Source organism: Salmo salar, chromosome 17 (genome assembly GCF_965601325.2).
Source record: "Salmo salar chromosome 17, fSalSal1, whole genome shotgun sequence".
Taxonomy (NCBI): domain Eukaryota; kingdom Metazoa; phylum Chordata; class Actinopteri; order Salmoniformes; family Salmonidae; genus Salmo; species Salmo salar.
In genome coordinates, this window is record NC_138307.1 from 28,596,942 (window position 1) to 28,615,953 (window position 19,012).

At 43.0% G+C, this 19,012-nt stretch overlaps 3 protein-coding genes across 4 annotated transcripts in view; 1 reads left to right on the forward strand and 2 right to left on the reverse strand.

The window, feature by feature from the left end:
* LOC106574926 (propionyl-CoA carboxylase alpha chain, mitochondrial) overlaps window positions 1-6,654 on the reverse strand; it is a 57,620-nt gene extending 50,966 nt beyond the window's left edge. Inside the window, exons 1-4 of the mRNA XM_082963735.1 lie at window positions 6,535-6,654; window positions 5,775-5,852; window positions 2,751-2,798; window positions 2,457-2,525 (exon numbers count right to left, since the gene is read on the reverse strand). Coding sequence (XP_082819861.1) covers window positions 2,457-2,525; window positions 2,751-2,798; window positions 5,775-5,852; window positions 6,535-6,588 — 249 coding nt within the window. The 5' untranslated portion in view covers window positions 6,589-6,654. The remainder of the gene's footprint in view (window positions 1-2,456; window positions 2,526-2,750; window positions 2,799-5,774; window positions 5,853-6,534) is intronic.
* A 1,092-nt stretch (window positions 6,655-7,746) lies between these two features.
* On the reverse strand, window positions 7,747-10,828 carry LOC106574928 (zinc finger protein ZIC 2). Its single transcript, XM_014151061.3, has 3 exons — window positions 9,176-10,828; window positions 8,594-8,757; window positions 7,747-8,470 (listed from the first exon to the last, which is right to left on the reverse strand). The coding sequence occupies exons 1-3, from the start codon at window positions 10,032-10,034 to the stop codon at window positions 8,288-8,290; spliced, it is 1,206 nt and encodes a 401-aa protein (XP_014006536.1). The 5' UTR covers window positions 10,035-10,828; the 3' UTR covers window positions 7,747-8,287.
* Window positions 10,829-11,673: 845 nt separating this feature from the next.
* LOC106574929 (uncharacterized) lies at window positions 11,674-15,062 on the forward strand. 2 transcript variants are annotated; one of them, XM_014151062.3, is made up of 2 exons: window positions 11,674-12,488; window positions 13,001-14,893. In XM_014151062.3, exons 1-2 carry the CDS (start codon window positions 12,014-12,016, stop codon window positions 13,444-13,446), a joined length of 921 nt encoding a protein of 306 aa, XP_014006537.1. In that variant the 5' UTR covers window positions 11,674-12,013; the 3' UTR covers window positions 13,447-14,893. The 2 variants fall into 2 exon arrangements, with proteins under 2 accessions (XP_014006537.1, XP_082819862.1); XM_082963736.1 differs by having other exon boundaries at window positions 12,142-12,271; window positions 13,001-15,062.
* Window positions 15,063-19,012: the final 3,950 nt, after the last annotated feature.

A 19,012-nucleotide genomic window follows, 5' to 3' on the forward strand; every position in this document is an offset into this window, starting at 1 on the left:
CAGACTCAGTAGCCTTGGTTTCTCAAACGATTGCGTCGCCTGGTTCACCAACTACTTCTCTGATAGAGTTCAGTGTGTCAAATCGGAGGGCCTGCTGTCCGGACCTCTGGCAGTCTCTATGGGGGTAGCACAGGGTTCAATTCTTGGGCCAACTCTTTTCTCTGTATACATCAATGATGTCGCTCTTGCTGCTGGTGAATCTCTGATCCACCTCTACGCAGATGACACCATTCTGTATACGTCTGGCCCTTCTTTGGACACTGTGTTAACAACCCTCCAGACGAGCTTCAATGCAATACAACTCTCCTTCCGTGGTCTCCAACTGCTCTTAAATACAAGTAAAACTAAATGCATGCTCTTCAACCGATCGCTGCTCACACCTGCCCGCCTGTCCAGCATCACTTCTCTGGACGGTTCTGACTTAGAATTTGTGGACAACTACAAATATCTAGGTGTCTGGTTAGACTGTAAACTCTCCTTCCAGACTCACATCAATCATCTCCAATCCAAAGTTAAATCTAGAATTGGCTTACTATTTCGCAACAAAGCATCCTTCACTCATGCTGCCAAACATACCCTCATAAAACTGACCATCCTACCGATCCTCGACTTTGGCGATGTCATTTACAAAATAGCCTCCAATACCCTACTCAACAAATTGGATGCAGTCTATCACAGTGCCATCCGTTTTGTCACCAAAGCCCCATATACTACCCACCACTGCGACCTGTACGCTCTCGTTGGCTGGCCTTCGCTTCATAATCGTCGCCAAACACATTCGCTCCAGGTCATCTACAAGACCCTGCTAGGTAAAGTCCCCCCTTATCTCCGCTCACTGGTCACCATAGCAGCACCCACCTGTAGCACGCGCTCCAGCAGGTATATCTCTCTGGTCACCCCTAAAGCCAACTCCTCCTTTGGTCGTCTCTCCTTCCAGTTCTCTGCTGCCAATGACTGGAACGAACTACAAAAATCTCTGAAACTGGAAACACTTATCTCCCTCACTAGCTTTAAGCACCAGCTGTCAGAGCAGCTCACAGATCACTGCACCTGTACATAGCCCATCTATAATTTAGCCCAAACTACTACCTCTTCCCCTACTGTATATTTATTTATTTATTATTTTGCTCCTTTGCACCATATTATTTATATTTTAACTTTCTTCTAATTATAAGTCTACCATTCCAGTGTTTTACGTGCTATACTTTATTTACTTTGCCACCATGGCCTTTTTTTGCCTTTACCTCCCTTATCTCACATCATTTGCTCATATTGTATATAGTCTTATTTTTGTCTACTGTATCATTGATTGTATGTTGTTTTACTCCATGTGTAACTCTGTGTTTTTTGTATGTTGTCGAACTGCTTTGCTTTATCTTGGCCAGGTCGCAATTGTAAATGAGAACTTGTTCTCAACTTGCCTACCTGGTTAAATAAAGGTGAAATAAATAAAATAAATAAATCTTACGGGCCGTCCTTCGTCCCTTACATTGACATACATCTGGTCCATCTTACGACCCGTCCTTCGTCCCTTACATTGACATACATCTGGTCCATCTTACGACCCGTCCTTCGTCCCTTACATTGACATACATCTGGTCCATCGTCCCTTACATTGACATACATCTGGTCCATCGTCCCTTACATTGACATACATCTGGTCCATCGTCCCTTACATTGACATACATCTGGTCCATCGTCCCTTACAATGACATACATCTGGTCCTTCGTCCCTTACATTGACATACATCTGGTCCATCTTACAGGCCGTCCTCCGTCCCTTACATTGACATACATCTGGTCCATCTTACAGGCCGTCCTCCGTCCCTTACATTGACATACATCTGGTCCATCTTACAGGCCGTCCTCCGTCCCTTACATTGACATACATCTGGTCCATCTTACGGGCCGTACTTGGTCCATTACATCTGGTCCATTGACATACAACAATATTAACATACACCGTAGAGACTCCGGAGCACGTTATGGTGGGTACTCAACAGTCCCCCATCTACCCCCTGTGTCCTGGTCAATGTTATGGTGGGTACTCAACAGTCCCCCATCTACCCCCTGTGTCCTGGTCAATGTTATGGTGGGTACTCAACAGTCCCCCATCTACCCCCTGTGTCCTGGTCAATGTTAACGTTTTGGAATGTTAGTCACCTTGGCAACTAGAGAAGCCCAATAAACAATCATGTCTACCCACCCTTCTGGCCAATAGAGGAGCATCCCCTACACACACCAACTCTACAGACCAGACAGACTGGTATCAACATCCCCTACTCACACCAACTCTACAGACCAGACAGACTGGTATCAACATCCCCTACTCACACCAACTCTACAGACCAGACAGACTGGTATCAACATCCCCTACACACACCAACTCTACAGACCAGACAGACTGGTATCAACATCCCCTACACACACCAACTCTACAGACCAGACAGACTTACCGCGCTGGCGTCGACATCACTGTGCACCGCCACTGTTTTGATTCCCATCTTCTTACATGTTTTCATCACCTGCCAGAGGCAAAGACGACGTGTTATCAACTTTTATTTAATACATCAATAATAATCGTCTCTAATGTTTACTAGCTGCTATAGAGCTGCTATAGGGCTGCTATAGAGCTGCTATAGGCGCAGTAGAAAGATGTGACAGGGTATAGATCAGGAGGGCTTTCATCCTGTCTCTGGCTTTTAACCTGAGAACCAGTGATGCTTAGTTAACATAGCACACAGTCTTACCCTGCAGGCGATCTCTCCTCTGTTTGCAATAAGGATCTTATCAAAGGTCTAGTAGGGTGAAAGGGAAGAAAGACATTAGTTTGGGAACTCGTTGTCACAACAAATCATTTGCTCCTGTGTGTGTGTGTGTGTGTGTACCAGTAAAGACGTAGAAACACAGTAAGTGAAAGCGTCTGGTTCTGTCAGTCTTTCCATTCCTCTGGTCTGAACACCTTATTAAATGGAGTGTCTTTCCTCTGTCCCCTCTTACCCCCCTACTCACAGCTCAACCCCCTGCCAGTCCTACTGCTAAACACTATGGCCAGAGGCAAGGTTGGCATGGCGGTTTGAAGATCAAAGAACAAAGCTAGGAGGATGTGACGTTTATATTGGGGACAGAGGGAAATGAAGGTTTCCCCTTGTAACATTTAGAGAGAGAAAAGATAATACTCTGCAAGCAACAAATAAAATACATTCTGTGTTACTCAGGTTCATGTTGACAAACCTCCGCAAGTCATGACAAAGTAGTGTTTTTAAATCAGACGTCTGTCAACACAAAGTACTGTATTTAATTAGAGGTCTGTCAACACAAAGTACTGTATTTAATTAGAGGTCTGTCAACACAAAGTACTGTATTTAAATCAGAGGTCTGTCAACACAAAGTACTGTATTTAATTAGAGGTCTGTCAACACAAAGTACTGTATTTAAATCAGAGGTCTGTCAACACAAAGTACTGTATTTAATTAGAGGTCTGTCAACACAAAGTACTGTATTTAATTAGAGGTCTGTCAACACAAAGTACTGTATTTAAATCAGAGGTCTGTCAACACAAAGTACTGTATTTAATTTCAATACAGAACTACTCCTATCCTTCCTTGCATCATGTGACAACCCTGCACCCAGTGAGCCATACTACTTCTATCCAATGTTCCCTCTATACTGCACCTCCTCCAGGCGCAGAAGAAATGCCGCGCGATGCAAGAGACTGAACTTCACTGAGTTCACCCCATTAGTTTGCACTACAGTGCCTTCGGAAATTATTCAGACCCCTTGACTTTTTCCACATTTTGTTACGTTACAGCCTTATTCTAAAATGGATTAAATAAGATTTCAAAAATACTCAGCATCTACACACAATGCCCCATAATGACACAGTGAAAAAAGGTTTTTTGAAATGTTTGCAAATTTATAAAAAATAAAAAACAAATAACTTAAAAGTATTCAGACCCTTTACTATGAGACTGTAAATTGAGCTCAGGTGCATCCTGTTTACATTGATCATCCTTGAGATGTTTCTACAACTTGATTGGAGTCCACCTGTGGTAAATTCAATTGATTGGACATGATTTGGAAAGACACACACCTGTCTATATAAGGTCCCACAGTTGACAATGCATGTCAGAGCAAAAACCAAGCCATGAGGTCGAAGGAATTGTCCGTAAAGCTCCGAGACAGGATTGTGTCGAGGCACAGATCTGGGGAAGGGTACCAAAACATTTCTGCAGCATTGAAGGTCCCCAAGAACATAGAGGCCTCCATCATTCTTAAAATGGAAGATGTTTGGACCCTCCAAGACTCTTCCTAGATCTGGCCACCCGGCCAAACTGATCAATCGGGGGAGAAGGGCCTTGGTCAGGGTGGTGACTAAGAACCCGATGGTCACTCTGACAGAGCTCTAGAGTTCCTCTGTGGAGATGGGAGAACCTTCTGGAAGGACAACCATCTTTGCAGCACTCTACCAATCAGGCCTTTATGGTAGAGTGGCCAGACAGAAGCTACTCCTCAGTAAAAGGCACACGACAGCCCGCTTGGAGTTTAACAAAAGGCACCTAAAGACTTTCAGACCATGAGAAAGAAGATTCTCTGGTCTGATGAAACCAAGATTGAACTCTTTGGCCTGATTGTCAAGCATCACTTCTGGAGGAGACCTGGCACCATTCCAACGGTGAAGCATGGTGGTGGCAGCATCATGCTGTGGGGATGTTTTTCAGTGGCAGGGACTGAGAGATTCTTCAAATAGCCAACCTTTGCCTCGATGACAATACCACCCATACTTGTCACAACATAACTGACTGGCTCAAACGCATTAAGGAAAGAAATTCCACAAATTAACTTTTAAGAAGGCAAACCTGTTCATTGAAATGCATTCCAGGTGACTACCTCATGAACCTGGTTGAGAGAATGCCAAGAGTGTGCAAAGCTGTCATCAAGGCAAAGGGTGGCTACTTTTAAGAATCTCATATAAAATATTTATTTAACACTTTTTTTGATTACTACATGATTACATGTGTTATTTCATAGTTTGTGTCTTCAATATTATTCTACAATGTAGATAATTGTCAAAAATAAAGAAAACCCTTGAATGAGGTGGTGTAAAACGTTTGACCAGTAGTGTATGTATGTAAATGTGATTTCACTTTTTTTATATTCTAAAATTCTAAAAACCTGTTTTTGCTTTGTCATTATGGGGTAGTGTGTGTATATTGATGAGAGGGGGACGATTTAATCAATTTACAATACTTATGTAATGTAACAAAATGTGGGAAAAGTCAAGGGGTCTCAATACTTTCCAAAGGAAAAAGCTTTTTCTGTAATCGAATCAACATTATATCAGCCCCTTTTCAATGCAACAAGCCAAAACAAATCTAACTTTGCAAGACTGAGTCTGTGATGTTGTAGGCAGAGCCAGAGCACAACAGAGTAGAATTCTATTGGCGGGAGAGTAGCCCACGAGCTGTCTTTCAATCCCCTGTAGACTATATTTCAAAAGCTATTTGCATGTTTAAATGTTATGGGATTTGCTCCATTGGTTTTGTTGGTAGGCCTACATTATGCTCCAATAGCCTATCAGTGTAAAAGTGTAAGGGTACAGCCTCTGTTCACTGTAAACGCTCGCCGGAAGTTGCACAACATTCTCACAACTTTCAAGTTTCCACTCACATGACCTGAAATGTGCTCAGTGCCCCCCAAAAATTGAGGGAAAATTGCTCCCATCCTTCCATGCATCATTGTGACAGCCCTGCACCCTGTGAATCATATGTTACCTTCTCATTGGAATCATAAACAGTGGAGTACTGTACTCGACTGGACACCACACAGCATCTGGACTGGAAAGAGGCATGCTGCAGGGAAACATTTCAGAAACATGAACGTTATAGTACCACACGCAAACATCAGAAACACCACTCTTCGCTATTCTTTATAATGGGCACATGCCGAACATCACAAAGAGGTGAAGGTTAAACGTGATGGCAGCTGTGTTTCTATTACACCAACAGCGCCCAGAATTGCTGAGTTGGAAAGAAGGCATATCCCGATATACGATAGCTGTTCAGGTCACAACGTTACATTCAAGGACGGTTTTTCATTCAAAGACGGTTACATTTAGTCATGTGGTGAAGGTTAAACCAGTTCAGGATTGTGTTATGAAGTGTAACAACTTATTAGCAAGATGCTAACGGTTTGGACGCTTTGACATTGACAGAGGAGGAATGGACGAAGCTGTATATTCTCTAATACGAATATAACTTAAACATTTATACCGCAAAATACAACATTTAAATGTCAGAGTAGAGAATGCGTACATCTTACAAACGTCAAAAGAAGAGAGACGGCTGGAGAGAAGGTGTGTGAGTGACAGACGGACTTGCTAGCTAGGCAGGCTAGCGAACATATGTCCGATTGTGTGGTGCTAGAAACTTGCATTAAAAGCATCGATTTTCGGGTGTTTCGGTTCTGAAAGAGCTCTTCGTGAATTTGAAATAACTAGCTACAAGATTAAGGTTGCAATAACTGACAGCTCACCTTAGCAACAAGCACAACTCTTTGCAGGGTTGAAGTGACCATGTACGCCGCCATGTCTGTCCGGGTGAGGGGAGCGTCGTAGTGACGTATAACAGGGGCGTATGCTCAGTCTTCCAATCACATGGAGTCACCGGACGTAGAAGGACGTCGGTAGAGCTCGAGGGGTTTCAATGGATTTCCATTTAATGGATCATACAGTAACCTAGTTTTATAACGCAAGTCTCGTCTTACTTATTTGTCCATCTGTTTTCTCATCTTCTCACCTGTTTTCTTACCTTTTCAAATGATATGAACAACAACGATGTTAAGTATTATCAACATAGTAGGCATTTCGAGTGACATTTGGAATTTGTGGACTTTTACAGAGATAAGCCTAGAAGAAATCCATTATTCCTATATTTTCAAAATGTCATTTTAGTGTCATACAGTAGAATACAGTCATGTACAATATCAATGTATCTTCATTATTCTCTGGAAATGGGGAAAAATCTATAAAAACTGAAATGATGGAATTAGGTCTATATCCGGGTTTATTTGGGTTAGCCTATAGGCTTCTTTCCCCGACTCTTTTACCGTCCTTTCCTGCTGTATGGTCTCTCGTTATTGTCCAGTGCAATGACAGGAATAAAAACAGAGTACAGCAGGCCGTGTAAACTCCAACCTGTAAGAAATGACTGGAGCTGTGTTAGAATACTAATACTAATCACACTATTTGCGACGTAAATTGAGTCTGTAGTAGACGGTATGTTAGCATGGGTATTCGAACACAGCTCCAGACTTTGTTCTCCTCGCGGATTTTACTCGTGTTGTTTGTTTTTAAAATGGTCGAATTAATAAACTAAAGTGGTCTCATTTCAATGACCATTTTGTTTAAAAACGAACAAACATGAAATAACAAAACAAGTTGTATTTCTCATAAACAATAGTTGGTGGTGATCAATCCAAGTTGTCCAGCCATATTAAGGATTAAGTCATTACTTTAAAAACCCTATTGGAGCTCCACATAAATAATGAATCATTGAATTGATGATTCTGAACAGAAGACCCATGATAATTTATGCAAACATGTAATTTATTATCTTACCTATCAGTAGGGTACATATACAATTTAGACTTGTATAAATTCCATATCATACTTGTTGGTGCAGGGAACCGTTTTAATGCAAAACATTTACAGAGAGACACGAATTAAAAAAGGATTTAAGACAGGCATTTTAAACATCAGATTCATTTTATTAACACGTTACGAAACATAATGGACTTACAGCAAAACAACACAGCAACTTTCTTTTTATATAAATTATGTCTCAACTGGGCATCTCAAGAGGTCGTTCATGGAGGACAACGCATATTCAACCTGTTCAACTTCAACAAAAACTTGTTTCCAATAAAAAATGTGCACAATTAAACTAAGGTTAACTTTGGCACTTATTTAAAATATTTTTAAATATTTAATATTCAGTCTCAAACTCCAAATCAACTATAAAAATAAGCGATCTCAAAATGACAGCGAAAGACTGATATGAGAATCATAATACTGATAATTAAACAACCATCGAAAGAAAGATAACGTTTGTTATTTTACATAAGACATTTTCTTCTTTGGCTTCCAATGTTTTAGTGCAACGTTCTTGATTCATATTTCAATCGCGCGTAAAGCGTCCATTTAGGCCAGTCAGATGCTCATTGTATTTTTTGCCTGTTTTTCCTTCATTTTTTGCCATCGTTTTCCCGTTAGTCTTGAGTGTGGTCCTCAGACATACCACTCACTGAAGTTGGACGAGAGGTTGCTGTGTCCGCTACCGAGGACCGCAGAGTCCGGGGACATGTTGCTCTGTGTCTCCGAGGCAGGGGACACTAAACTCGGGGGCGTCGATGACTCATACCCGCTGCTGGCTCCGGGCGAAGTGTCTGCTACTGACGAAGAATCATGCACCTAAAATAAATAAAAACAAATCTGTCAAAACACTCTCAGATGACCACAATTTCGGCACAAAAGTCTCTTTTGTCACAGAACAAAGGTGTCCAGGAGAAGGATATTTTGGCAGAGAAAACTGACCTTCATATGTTTTCTCAGAGAGCTGGGGTGTGTGTAGGACTTGACACACTTCTTGCACAGATAGGGCTTGTCAGACGTGTGAACGTGCAGGTGTTTCTTGCGGTCACTGCTGTTGGCGAAGCGTCTGTCGCAGCCGAAGAAATCACACATGAACGGTTTCTCCCCTGGAAGAGAACAGAATGAGGAGATTAGTTTAAATGTGTTTGTTTGTTTAAATACAGTCACAGTTGTTTTCAAAAGTACACCAGCCTGGGGACATTTACCTATAAACTTTCTAAACAACCTCACTCCATATAAAACTCAAATCAGATATCTAAAACTGACGTTTATATCCATGAGATATTCAACCTGCAGACATCAAATCAAACTGTATTTGTCACATACAACAAATGTAGACTTTACCGTGAAATGCTGAATACAACAAGTGTAGACCTTACCGTGAAATGCTCACTTATAATCCCTTAACCAACAGTGCAGTTCAAGAAGAGTTAAGAAAATATTTACCAAATAAACTAAAGTAAAAAAATATATAAAAAGTAACACAACATAACAATAATGAGTCTATATTTCGTTTTAAATTACCTGTGTGCGTTCTCTTGTGTATCTTTAAGTTCTCAGAGCGTGCAAAGACCTTGCTGCACGCGGGGAACGGGCACGCGAAAGGCTTCTCTCCAGTGTGCACCCGAATATGATTCACCAGCTTGTATTTGGCCTTGAACGATTTGTTCTCGCGCGGGCACTCTTCCCAGAAGCAAGTGTGGCTACTCTGCTCTGGCCCACCGACGTGCTCCAAGGAGACGTGCGTAACCAGCTCGTGCATGGTGCCGTAGGTCTTGCCACAGCACCGGCTCGCCCCGCCGGGCTGGTCCGGATCTATCCACTTGCAGATCAACTCTTGTTTGATGCACTGCTGCCGCATGAAGCGGAAGAACGCGGCTGGGTGATGATGGTGGTGAGCTGCCATGCCCATGTTGTGACCCATGGCCCCATATTGGCCGTATGGGTCGCTCCTTGGACCGGAAACATGGTGATACTGGTCCGCTCTCCCGAATACCTCCCCTGGTAGTCCCAACCGGCCGCCCAGCACGTTAGCAGAGCCGTGGTGCTGGTCGTGCATTCCAGGAAAGAGGAGGTGTCCATGCCCGTGGCCCTGGCCCTCTACGTGTGACTGATGGAGAGACCCAGCCATAGTTCTGAGGAGAGAGTGCTGATCGCTGGCAGGGGAAGAGTCTCCGAATCCCCGGTTGCGCAGGATAAAGTCCCGTGTGGAGTTCGCATAGGATGGGCCATACCCGGGTCCCTGGGTGGCGATGTGGACCGACTCCATAAAGCTGGGGTCTCTTTCCTGCATCTCGACTGGTGAATGCGCTGAGTGGTGCCTTTGGAACGCGCTCGCACTGACCCCTGTGCCTGATTGCTGGTGACCTCCCTCCAACAGCATCACAGCACGAGCCTGGGCTGAATGGAACGATGCGCAAAGTAAATATTTAAACTGTAGGCGCGCGTAGAAAGCGTTTGAAGAAGTGTCCAAAAGCTCTAAATAAAAATATGTTTCTTTCTCAAATGAGGACTCAATATCTTGCTGCAAAAAATATTCCAGATAATTCCTAAGCACCCCAAGGAGAAAGAACTTCCCCAAGCTGTGAATGGATTGTTTAGCAGGAGTCTCGACAGGAATGTGCCAGATAATTAATAAAGATATTGTGGTGTATCTCCAGAATGCTGTTTGTATGTATGACTGTTCACTACAACGTGAAAATGCTTATCCCAGGGTCTTCAATGGGCACTTCTGACCTCCCCTTTTTACAGAAGCCCGGGTGTTCACCAAACGCACTCTAATTGGCCACTGCAGCTCATCCCGATCCCAGCCATTCCACCAATTACAGGCAAGCCTCTCGTGACTAATCGATGCTTGCTCCGCCCATGTTTTATTACTATGGAAAGTCTTAACGGGAAAATTACAAATGTTGGTGAAATCTTGAAAGTGAAACTAGTCACTTCCTTTACGTTGCTTGAATGCTGAATAGTGATGGGGGAAAATATGCATTCAGTTGTGTGGAAAGTATATATTTTCACTCACACAACACACACACACACACGAGCGTTTAATACATTTTGCAAGCTAACCATATGTTATGGCAGCTCAAAGCTCAAATCTGTTTTAACTGATGCACCTCAGCCATCCAATTTCGTTAGGCCTAAATAAAAACCCCAAGGATATTTATGTTTAAAGTGAATAAGATGGACTTACAGCAAGGAGAAGAATGACCCTGAAAAAAGTTCCATCGCTCCATGGTTACAGTTACGCACGGCCCTACCTCTTTTGTCCCGCTGGCCACACCACAGGAGTGAGTCGAGTTCAAAGGCAGCCCTGCAGCTCTGGGGTTGGAGGGAAAAAACAACCTTTCAGTGTCTCTGTGGAAACAGAAAACATTAACCCTGTCCTGTTAGATGCTCAGAGGAAAGAAAACAGTTAGAGGACCAAAATAACATTGGAAATGTTTGAAATCCGATTCCAAATTATCAGCAGAATCTTCAAGACGTTTAATTTTGGAACATACCATGGCATCCCATGTTCCTCACTATCCACTGAATGTGTTAAACCATATATAGAATGAAAAGTGGATATTCTGCAAATGAAATATTTGATATTGTACTGTCAATTCAATTATGCGACAAATGCCCAAGGAAAAGTTTTATTTCTTACAATTCCACGTTTTACATGTTGTAAATATATGGTTGTGGCCACAACTATCACATTATTTAGATAGAAAGGATATAGTTTATAACAAAACCAAACGTGGGAAAAGAAAACCACGTTTATTTTTGCTAATCTGGGGAGAAAAAACCCCATCAGCCAACATTGATTAAATTTGAAGTAAGCCTGGCTTCTCGTGGTAGACTATAGAGGGCATTGACATTATGTATATGTGGGCCCGGCCTATAGATGCCACAGATGTTCACTTGGCGAGCGTCCTCGTGCTTACCACTGGGGGCGCATCTCAATAATTACGAGTATATTCTCATCTCCTTTCCTTCGACTCCACTGATCTGAAAAGACTGGAGTGAGGAAATAAATCACCTTCATCCGCCATATTGCTTTCTTGTGTTTTTCAGATCAGTGCCCCCTGAGCTGAGGAAGAGGTGATGAAGAGAGGACGCCATTTTACACCATTGGGATACAGTCATAGATCTGCCAGTTTTTCTTACAACTATGTGGGGACGGACCACCTGGTTCTAACCGGGTTTACGGACAATTTACAGAATATGCCTCATGCTCCTCGGTAGTCCAAAACCTGGGCGGACCGCGTTCAGATCAACGTGGTTTCCCCAAATCAGCGCCGTTTCCATCTGCAGCTGCAGGAAGCATAAAGGACAGAGAAAGGCAAGACAGCCAGCTCGAGGCCCGTCTTTACTACCATGCAGCGGCCGGGTGGTCGCCATCGCCACAATGGCCACTCTCTGCTCCGCAATAACAATTCCATGATCTCATACATCGCTTCTCCTCCACCGCGCGCTTCCTCCACCGGCGCCTATGCGGAATACTCCACCAACAACAACAGGCCGATAAAGCCCGAGCTGGTCTGCAAATGGACGGACCACGAGCACCGTGACCGAACTTCAAAACAAAGGATATGCGACCAAACTTTCAGCTCCATGCACGAGCTGGTGGACCACGTAAGCACAGAGCACGTCGCTGGGCTCGAGCCCCTGAGCCATGTTTGTATGTGGGAAGAATGCCTGAGAGAAGGAAAGGCGTTTAAAGCCAAATATAAACTGATTAACCACATCAGGGTACACACTGGGGAGAAACCGTTCTCCTGCACTTTCCCAGACTGCGGGAAAGTGTTCGCTCGGTCAGAAAACCTCAAGATTCACACGCGCACGCATACAGGTATGTAGATTATGTTCCATAAAGGACACTGGGAATGCCAAGAGCCTACCCTTTCGTCTCCTTCATTCCATAGTGAAAGGTCATGTTATTCTACATGGCGTCATTGGGCCTGTACTAAAACTAAAGAATGGGACAACATTTCTGATTTATATACAGTAGGTTAGTCACTGCTTGTCAGACAGACAGAACACGTCATTATGTTTACATGTTCCACACACAGTCCTATTCAGGAAGTAGCCTGTTTGTGGAGTAGTAGACTACACTGTGTGGTGGGGTTTGGCCATTGACAAGAAGTGAAGGACCTTTTAAAGGGACGGTCCAGGGAAGCAAGCTGTAGAAAAGGGACACTGTTTGACATATTTAACGCAGCTACATCAACTCAAGGCTGACAGATGGAACATGGTCTACACAGTAGGGTGGAGCTTGTATGTTGTGTTGAAGATGTTTAGTCCTGTGACTGATATCATGTGACATTCTGTTTCCTCCCCATAACATCTTTCACCTCTTTCTAGGTGAGAAGCCATTTCAGTGTGAGTTCCCCGGCTGCCTGCGGAAATTTGCCAACAGCAGTGACCGTAAGAAGCACTCGCAGGTCCACACCAGCGCCAAACCGTACGACTGCAAGTCCCACGGCTGCTTCAAGTCCTACACACACCCCAGCTCCCTCAGAAAACACATGAAGATCCACCTCAACGCACTCAAGTCCTCTCCTACCTCCGAACCCATAGACCTGTCATTCACAGGGATTCTTGGGAAACGTAGTTCCCAGGATTACGTAGCTTCACGGACTAACTGCTCCTCCTCCAGGCTCTCGCTGCCTCCCGCGGTGTCCAACATGAAGGAGTGGTACGTGTGCACCAGGACCACAGGTCAGGGACAGAACTACCTCCAACTCACAGCAGACCAGATCAAGTCAGAACCGTGTAGTGGTGATGAGGACTATTATAACACCACGTAGTCGCAGCAGAACGCTGTGCATTATGGGCTGTGTCGACTACAATGAATCCTAAAAACATGGATAGAAGCTGTAAGAACATAACATGCGTATCAGTATGGCGATGTGATTATTTAAAACACTTATTATTATTTTTTTAACATTTATTTAACTAGGCTAGTCAGTTAAGGACAAACTCTTATTTACAATGACGGCGTCCCCCGGCCAAACCCAGACAACGCTGGGCCAATTGTGCGCCACCCTATGGGACTCCCAATCACGGCCGGATGTGATACAGCCTGGATTCGAACCAAGGACTGTAGTGACGCAACTCTTGCACTGAGATGCATTGCCTTAGACCGCTGCGCCACTCTGAAGCGATGATCATAACATACCTACCCTGTCAATATGGAGATTGACAGATGTAATGGAGACTTACTGTATGTGTGAATGTCTGGGCCAGTGTTCATAAAGCGTCATGTCAGAGTGCTGATCTGGGGTCAGTTTAACCGTTTAGATAATAATGAAAACTAGAGAGGACCAGATCCTAGTGCTGATCTGGGATCAGTTTAGCCTTTTAGATAATAATGAATACAAGAGAGGACCAGATCCTAGTGCTGATCTGGGATCAGGTTAGCCTTTTTAAATCATATTGAAAAAGATTGCATTAGACAAGGAGGACCTGATCCTGGATCAGCACTCTGAGACGCTTTATGAGTACAGGCCCTGATGTCAGTGTATTATCTAATGAGAAGCAGTAGCCATGAAATGTATTGCCATAAGAGATTAAAGACAACATCCCTCTGACACCCAGGGGCCCGTATTCACAAAGCGTCTCAGAGAAGGACAGCTGATCCAGGATTTAAAAGACAAAACTGCTTTGTAAATACGGGGCCTGATCAGAGTTAGATTCTTAAAGATAGTTGAGCTGCGCTTGATTTACCTTTTTGGAGTTGGCACTTTTCTGATTAGTCCATAGGTTCCTGTGTACCAGGTAAACTAAATCAAGCGCATCTCAAGTATTTAACAAATGTAATGGACTCATGTCTGGTTGTATAGCTACGCATACTAAAGCAGAGTGTTCCGGTGCAGTAATGTAAACATAAAGGTACCTCTGAGACGGATTGCTTCCTTCAATAACTGTCAGATAGAATCTCTAAAGACTACTTCCAATGGAAGAAATGGTTCCCGTTCCCCATTCCAGCAGCTATAGAAGCCATGATATGATGTAGTTAATGACGGGTGCAAACCGTGATGGTTTAGTTGAACTCTGAATGTGAGAAATGTTGCCACAACCTCATGATGAGTCAGACTCTGTTTACATGTGACTGTACTGATCAGTGTGGTGGTCGCTGCTGTGTTGATTTACAGTGACGAGGTTTATTAGATTATCTGGAACATGTTATTATTGTGTTTAAATCTATTTTCTCAGCCTTTCATAGTGCCTCATTAAACCCTATTCCCACATTGATATACGTCTATTGTTTAGCTGTTAATTACCACACAACAGATTCATCCTATATCTATACTAATAACAGCTTATTTCAGTCAGACAAATATGTTTTCTATGTGGTCAAAGTGAATAGAATCTGTGTGTATAAATAATAATAAATACTCATAATTTCCCCCAGAAGTAACAAGTTGTCATTGCTTGTTTTAAAGCAGAATTGACAAAAGAATCATATTGACTATGTAAGGGGCTCATCATTTGTTCTGGGAAGCACTATGAATGGTCTTTCTCTGTTTCTATTCACTTTGAAAGTTGAAAATTATACTTTCTCGTTTGCATTATATACAGGAAGTGCCTTTGTGAATGGTAGGAATCAACCGGATAAAGAGACTTGAGTAAAGTAGTCAAACCTAACAGATAAACACCAATCGGTTGTAAGGCGCGTGTGGACCACAAGGCAGCTGTCAGTGAAGGAGTAAGAGGGGGCTTTTAAAGTGGAACCTACCGGGGGAATACCGTTCTGTTGTCCTAACAACACTGCTGAGCTGAGTAGACTTGTCTTATGTGGCTGATTTGGACGCTGACTGCAAATAAAGTGACATTCTTAGACTGGGTGATGCCACTCTGTCTCAGTAGACATAGTCTGGATCCTAAATCACACCTTCTTCCCTATACAGCCCATAGGAGTGGTCGAAAGTAGTGTACTATATAGGGGGCCATCTGAGATGAGCCTACAAAGTGTGAAAGAGAAAATGGCATGGCCTTTAGTCCCCTATCCATTCTCCATCAAATAGCATGGCCTTTAGTCCCCTATCCATTCTCCATCAAATAGCATGACCTTTAGTCCCCTATCCATTCTCCATCAAATAGCATGGCCTTTAGTCCCCTATCCATTCTCCATCAAATAGCATGGCCTTTAGTCCCCTATCCATTCTCCATCAAATAGCATGGCCTTTAGTCCCCTATCCATTCTCCATCAAATAGCATGGCCTTTAGTCCCCTATCCATTCTCCATCAAATAGCATGGCCTTTAGTCCCCTATCCATTCTCCATCAAATAGCATGACCTTTAGTCCCCTATCCATTCTCCATCAAATAGCATGGCCTTTAGTCCCCTATCCATTCTCCATCAAATAGCATGGCCTTTAGTCCCCTATCCATTCTCCATCAAATAGCATGGCCTTTAGTCCCCTATCCATTCTCCATCAAATAGCATGGCCTTTAGTCCCCTATCCATTCTCCATCAAATAGCATGGCCTTTAGTCCCCTATCCATTCTCCATCAAATAGCATGGCCTTTAGTCCCCTATCCATTCTCCATCAAATAGCATGGCCTTTAGTCCCCTATCCATTCTCCATCAAATAGCATGGCCTTTAGTCCCCTATCCATTCTCCATCAAATAGCATGGCCTTTAGTCCCCTATCCATTCTCCATCAAATAGCATGGCCTTTAGTCCCCTATCCATTCTCCATCTGATTCAAGGAGGACAACAACTGACTATGAGAAGGAAAGAACAGACCAGATAGATACTCCGGACTGCCTGTTACCATAGATGCTCCTGTTACCATAGATGCTCCTGTTACCATAGATACTCCTGTTACCATAGATACTCCAGACTGTCTGTTACCATAGATACTCCGGACTGCCTGTTACCATAGATACTCCTGTTACCATAGATACTCCTGTTACCATAGAGCCTAAGATACTCCTGTTACCATGGGGCCTCAGATGCTCCTGTTACCATAGATACTCCTGTTACCATGGGACGTCAGATACTCCTGTTACCATAGATACTCCTCTTACCATAGGGTCTCAGATACTCCTGTTACCATAGATAATCCTGTTACCATAGATACTCCTATTACCATAGGGCCTCAGATACTCCTGTTACCATAGATACTCCTATTACCATAGATACTCCTATTACCATAGATACTCCTATTACCATAGGGTCTCATATACTCCTGTTACCATAGATACTCCTATTACCATAGGGTCTCATATACTCCTGTTACCATAGATTCTCCTATTACCATAGGGTCTCATATACTCCTGTTACCATAGATACTCCTATTACCATAGGGTCTCATATACTCCTGTTACCATAGATACTCCTATTACCATAGGGTCTCATATACTCCTGTTACAATAGGGTCTCATATACTCCTGTTACAATAGGGTCTCATATACTCCTGTTACCATAGATACTCCTGTTACCATAGGGTCCCATATACTCCTGTTACCATAGATACTCCTGTTACCATAGATACTCCTGTTACCATAGATACTTCTGTTACCATAGGGCCTAAGATACTCCTGTTACCATAGATACTCCTGTTACAATAGGGTCTCATATACTCTTGTTACCATAGATACTCCTGTTACCATAGGGTCTTAGATACTCCTGTTACCATATATACTCCTGTTACCATAGGGTCTCAGATACTCCTGTTACCATAGCTACTCCTGTGACCATAGGGTCCCATATACTCCTGTTACCATAGATAATCCTGTTACCATAGATACTCCTGTTACCATAGATACTTCTGTTACCATAGGGCCTAAGATACTCCTGTTACCATAGATACTCCTGTTACAATAGGGTCTCATATACTCCTGTTACCATAGATACTCCTGTTACCATAGATACTCCTATTACCATAGGGTCTCAGATACTCCTGTTACCATAGATAGTCCTGTTACCATAGGGTCTCAGATACTCCTGTTACCATAGATACTCCGGTTACCATAGGGCCTAAGATACTCCTGTTACCATAGATACTCCTGCTACCATAGATACTCCTGTTACCATAGGGTCTCAGATACTCCTGTTACCAAAGATACTCATTTTACCATAGGGCCTAAGATACTGCTGTTACCATAGATACTCCTGTTACCGTAGGGCCTCAGATACTCCTGTTACCATAGATACTCCTATTACCATAGGGCCTAAGATACTCCGGTTACCATAGATACTCCTGTTACCATAGATACTCCTGTTACCATAGGGTCTTATATACTCCTGTTACCATAGATACTCCTGTTACCGTAGGGCCTCAGATACTCCTGTTACCATAGATACTCCTATTACCATAGGGCCTATACTCCTGTTACTATAGATACTACTGTTACCATAGATACTCCTGTTACCATAGGGTCTCAGATACTCCTGTTACCATAGATACTCATTTTACCATAGGGCCTAAGATACTGCTGTTACCATAGATATTCCTGTTACCATATATTCTTCTGTTACCATAGGGTCTCAGATACTCCTGTTACCATAGATACTCCTGTTACCATAGGGTCTCATATACTCCTGTTACCATAGATACTCCTATTACCATAGGGCCTAAGATACTCCTGTTACTATAGATACTCCTGTTACCATAGATACTCCTGTTACCATAGGGTCTCATATACTCCTGTTACCATAGATACTCCTGTTACCATAGGGTCTCATATACTCCTGTTACCATAGATACTCATTTTACCATAGGGCCTAAGATACTGCTGTTACCATAGATACTCCTGTTACCATAGATACTCCTGTTACCATAGATACTTCTGTTACCATAGGGCCTAAGATACTCCTGTTACTATAGATACTCCTGTTACAATAGGGTCTCATATAATCCTGTTACAATAGGGTCTCATATACTCCTGTTACCAGAGCTACTCCTGTTACCATAGGGTCCCATATACTCCTGTTACCATAGATAATCCTGTTACCATAGATACTCCTGTTACCATAGATACTTCTGTTACCATAGGGCCTAAGATACTCCTGTTACCATAGATACTCCTGTTACAATAGGGTCTCATATACTCCTGTTACCATAGATACTCCTGTTACCATAGATACTCCAGACTGTCTGTTACCATAGATACTCCGGACTGCCTGTTACCATAGATACTCCTGTTACCATAGATACTCCTGTTACCATAGAGCCTAAGATACTCCTGTTACCATGGGGCCTCAGATGCTCCTGTTACCATAGATACTCCTGTTACCATGGGACGTCAGATACTCCTGTTACCATAGATACTCCTCTTACCATAGGGTCTCAGATACTCCTGTTACCATAGATAATCCTGTTACCATAGATACTCCTATTACCATAGGGCCTCAGATACTCCT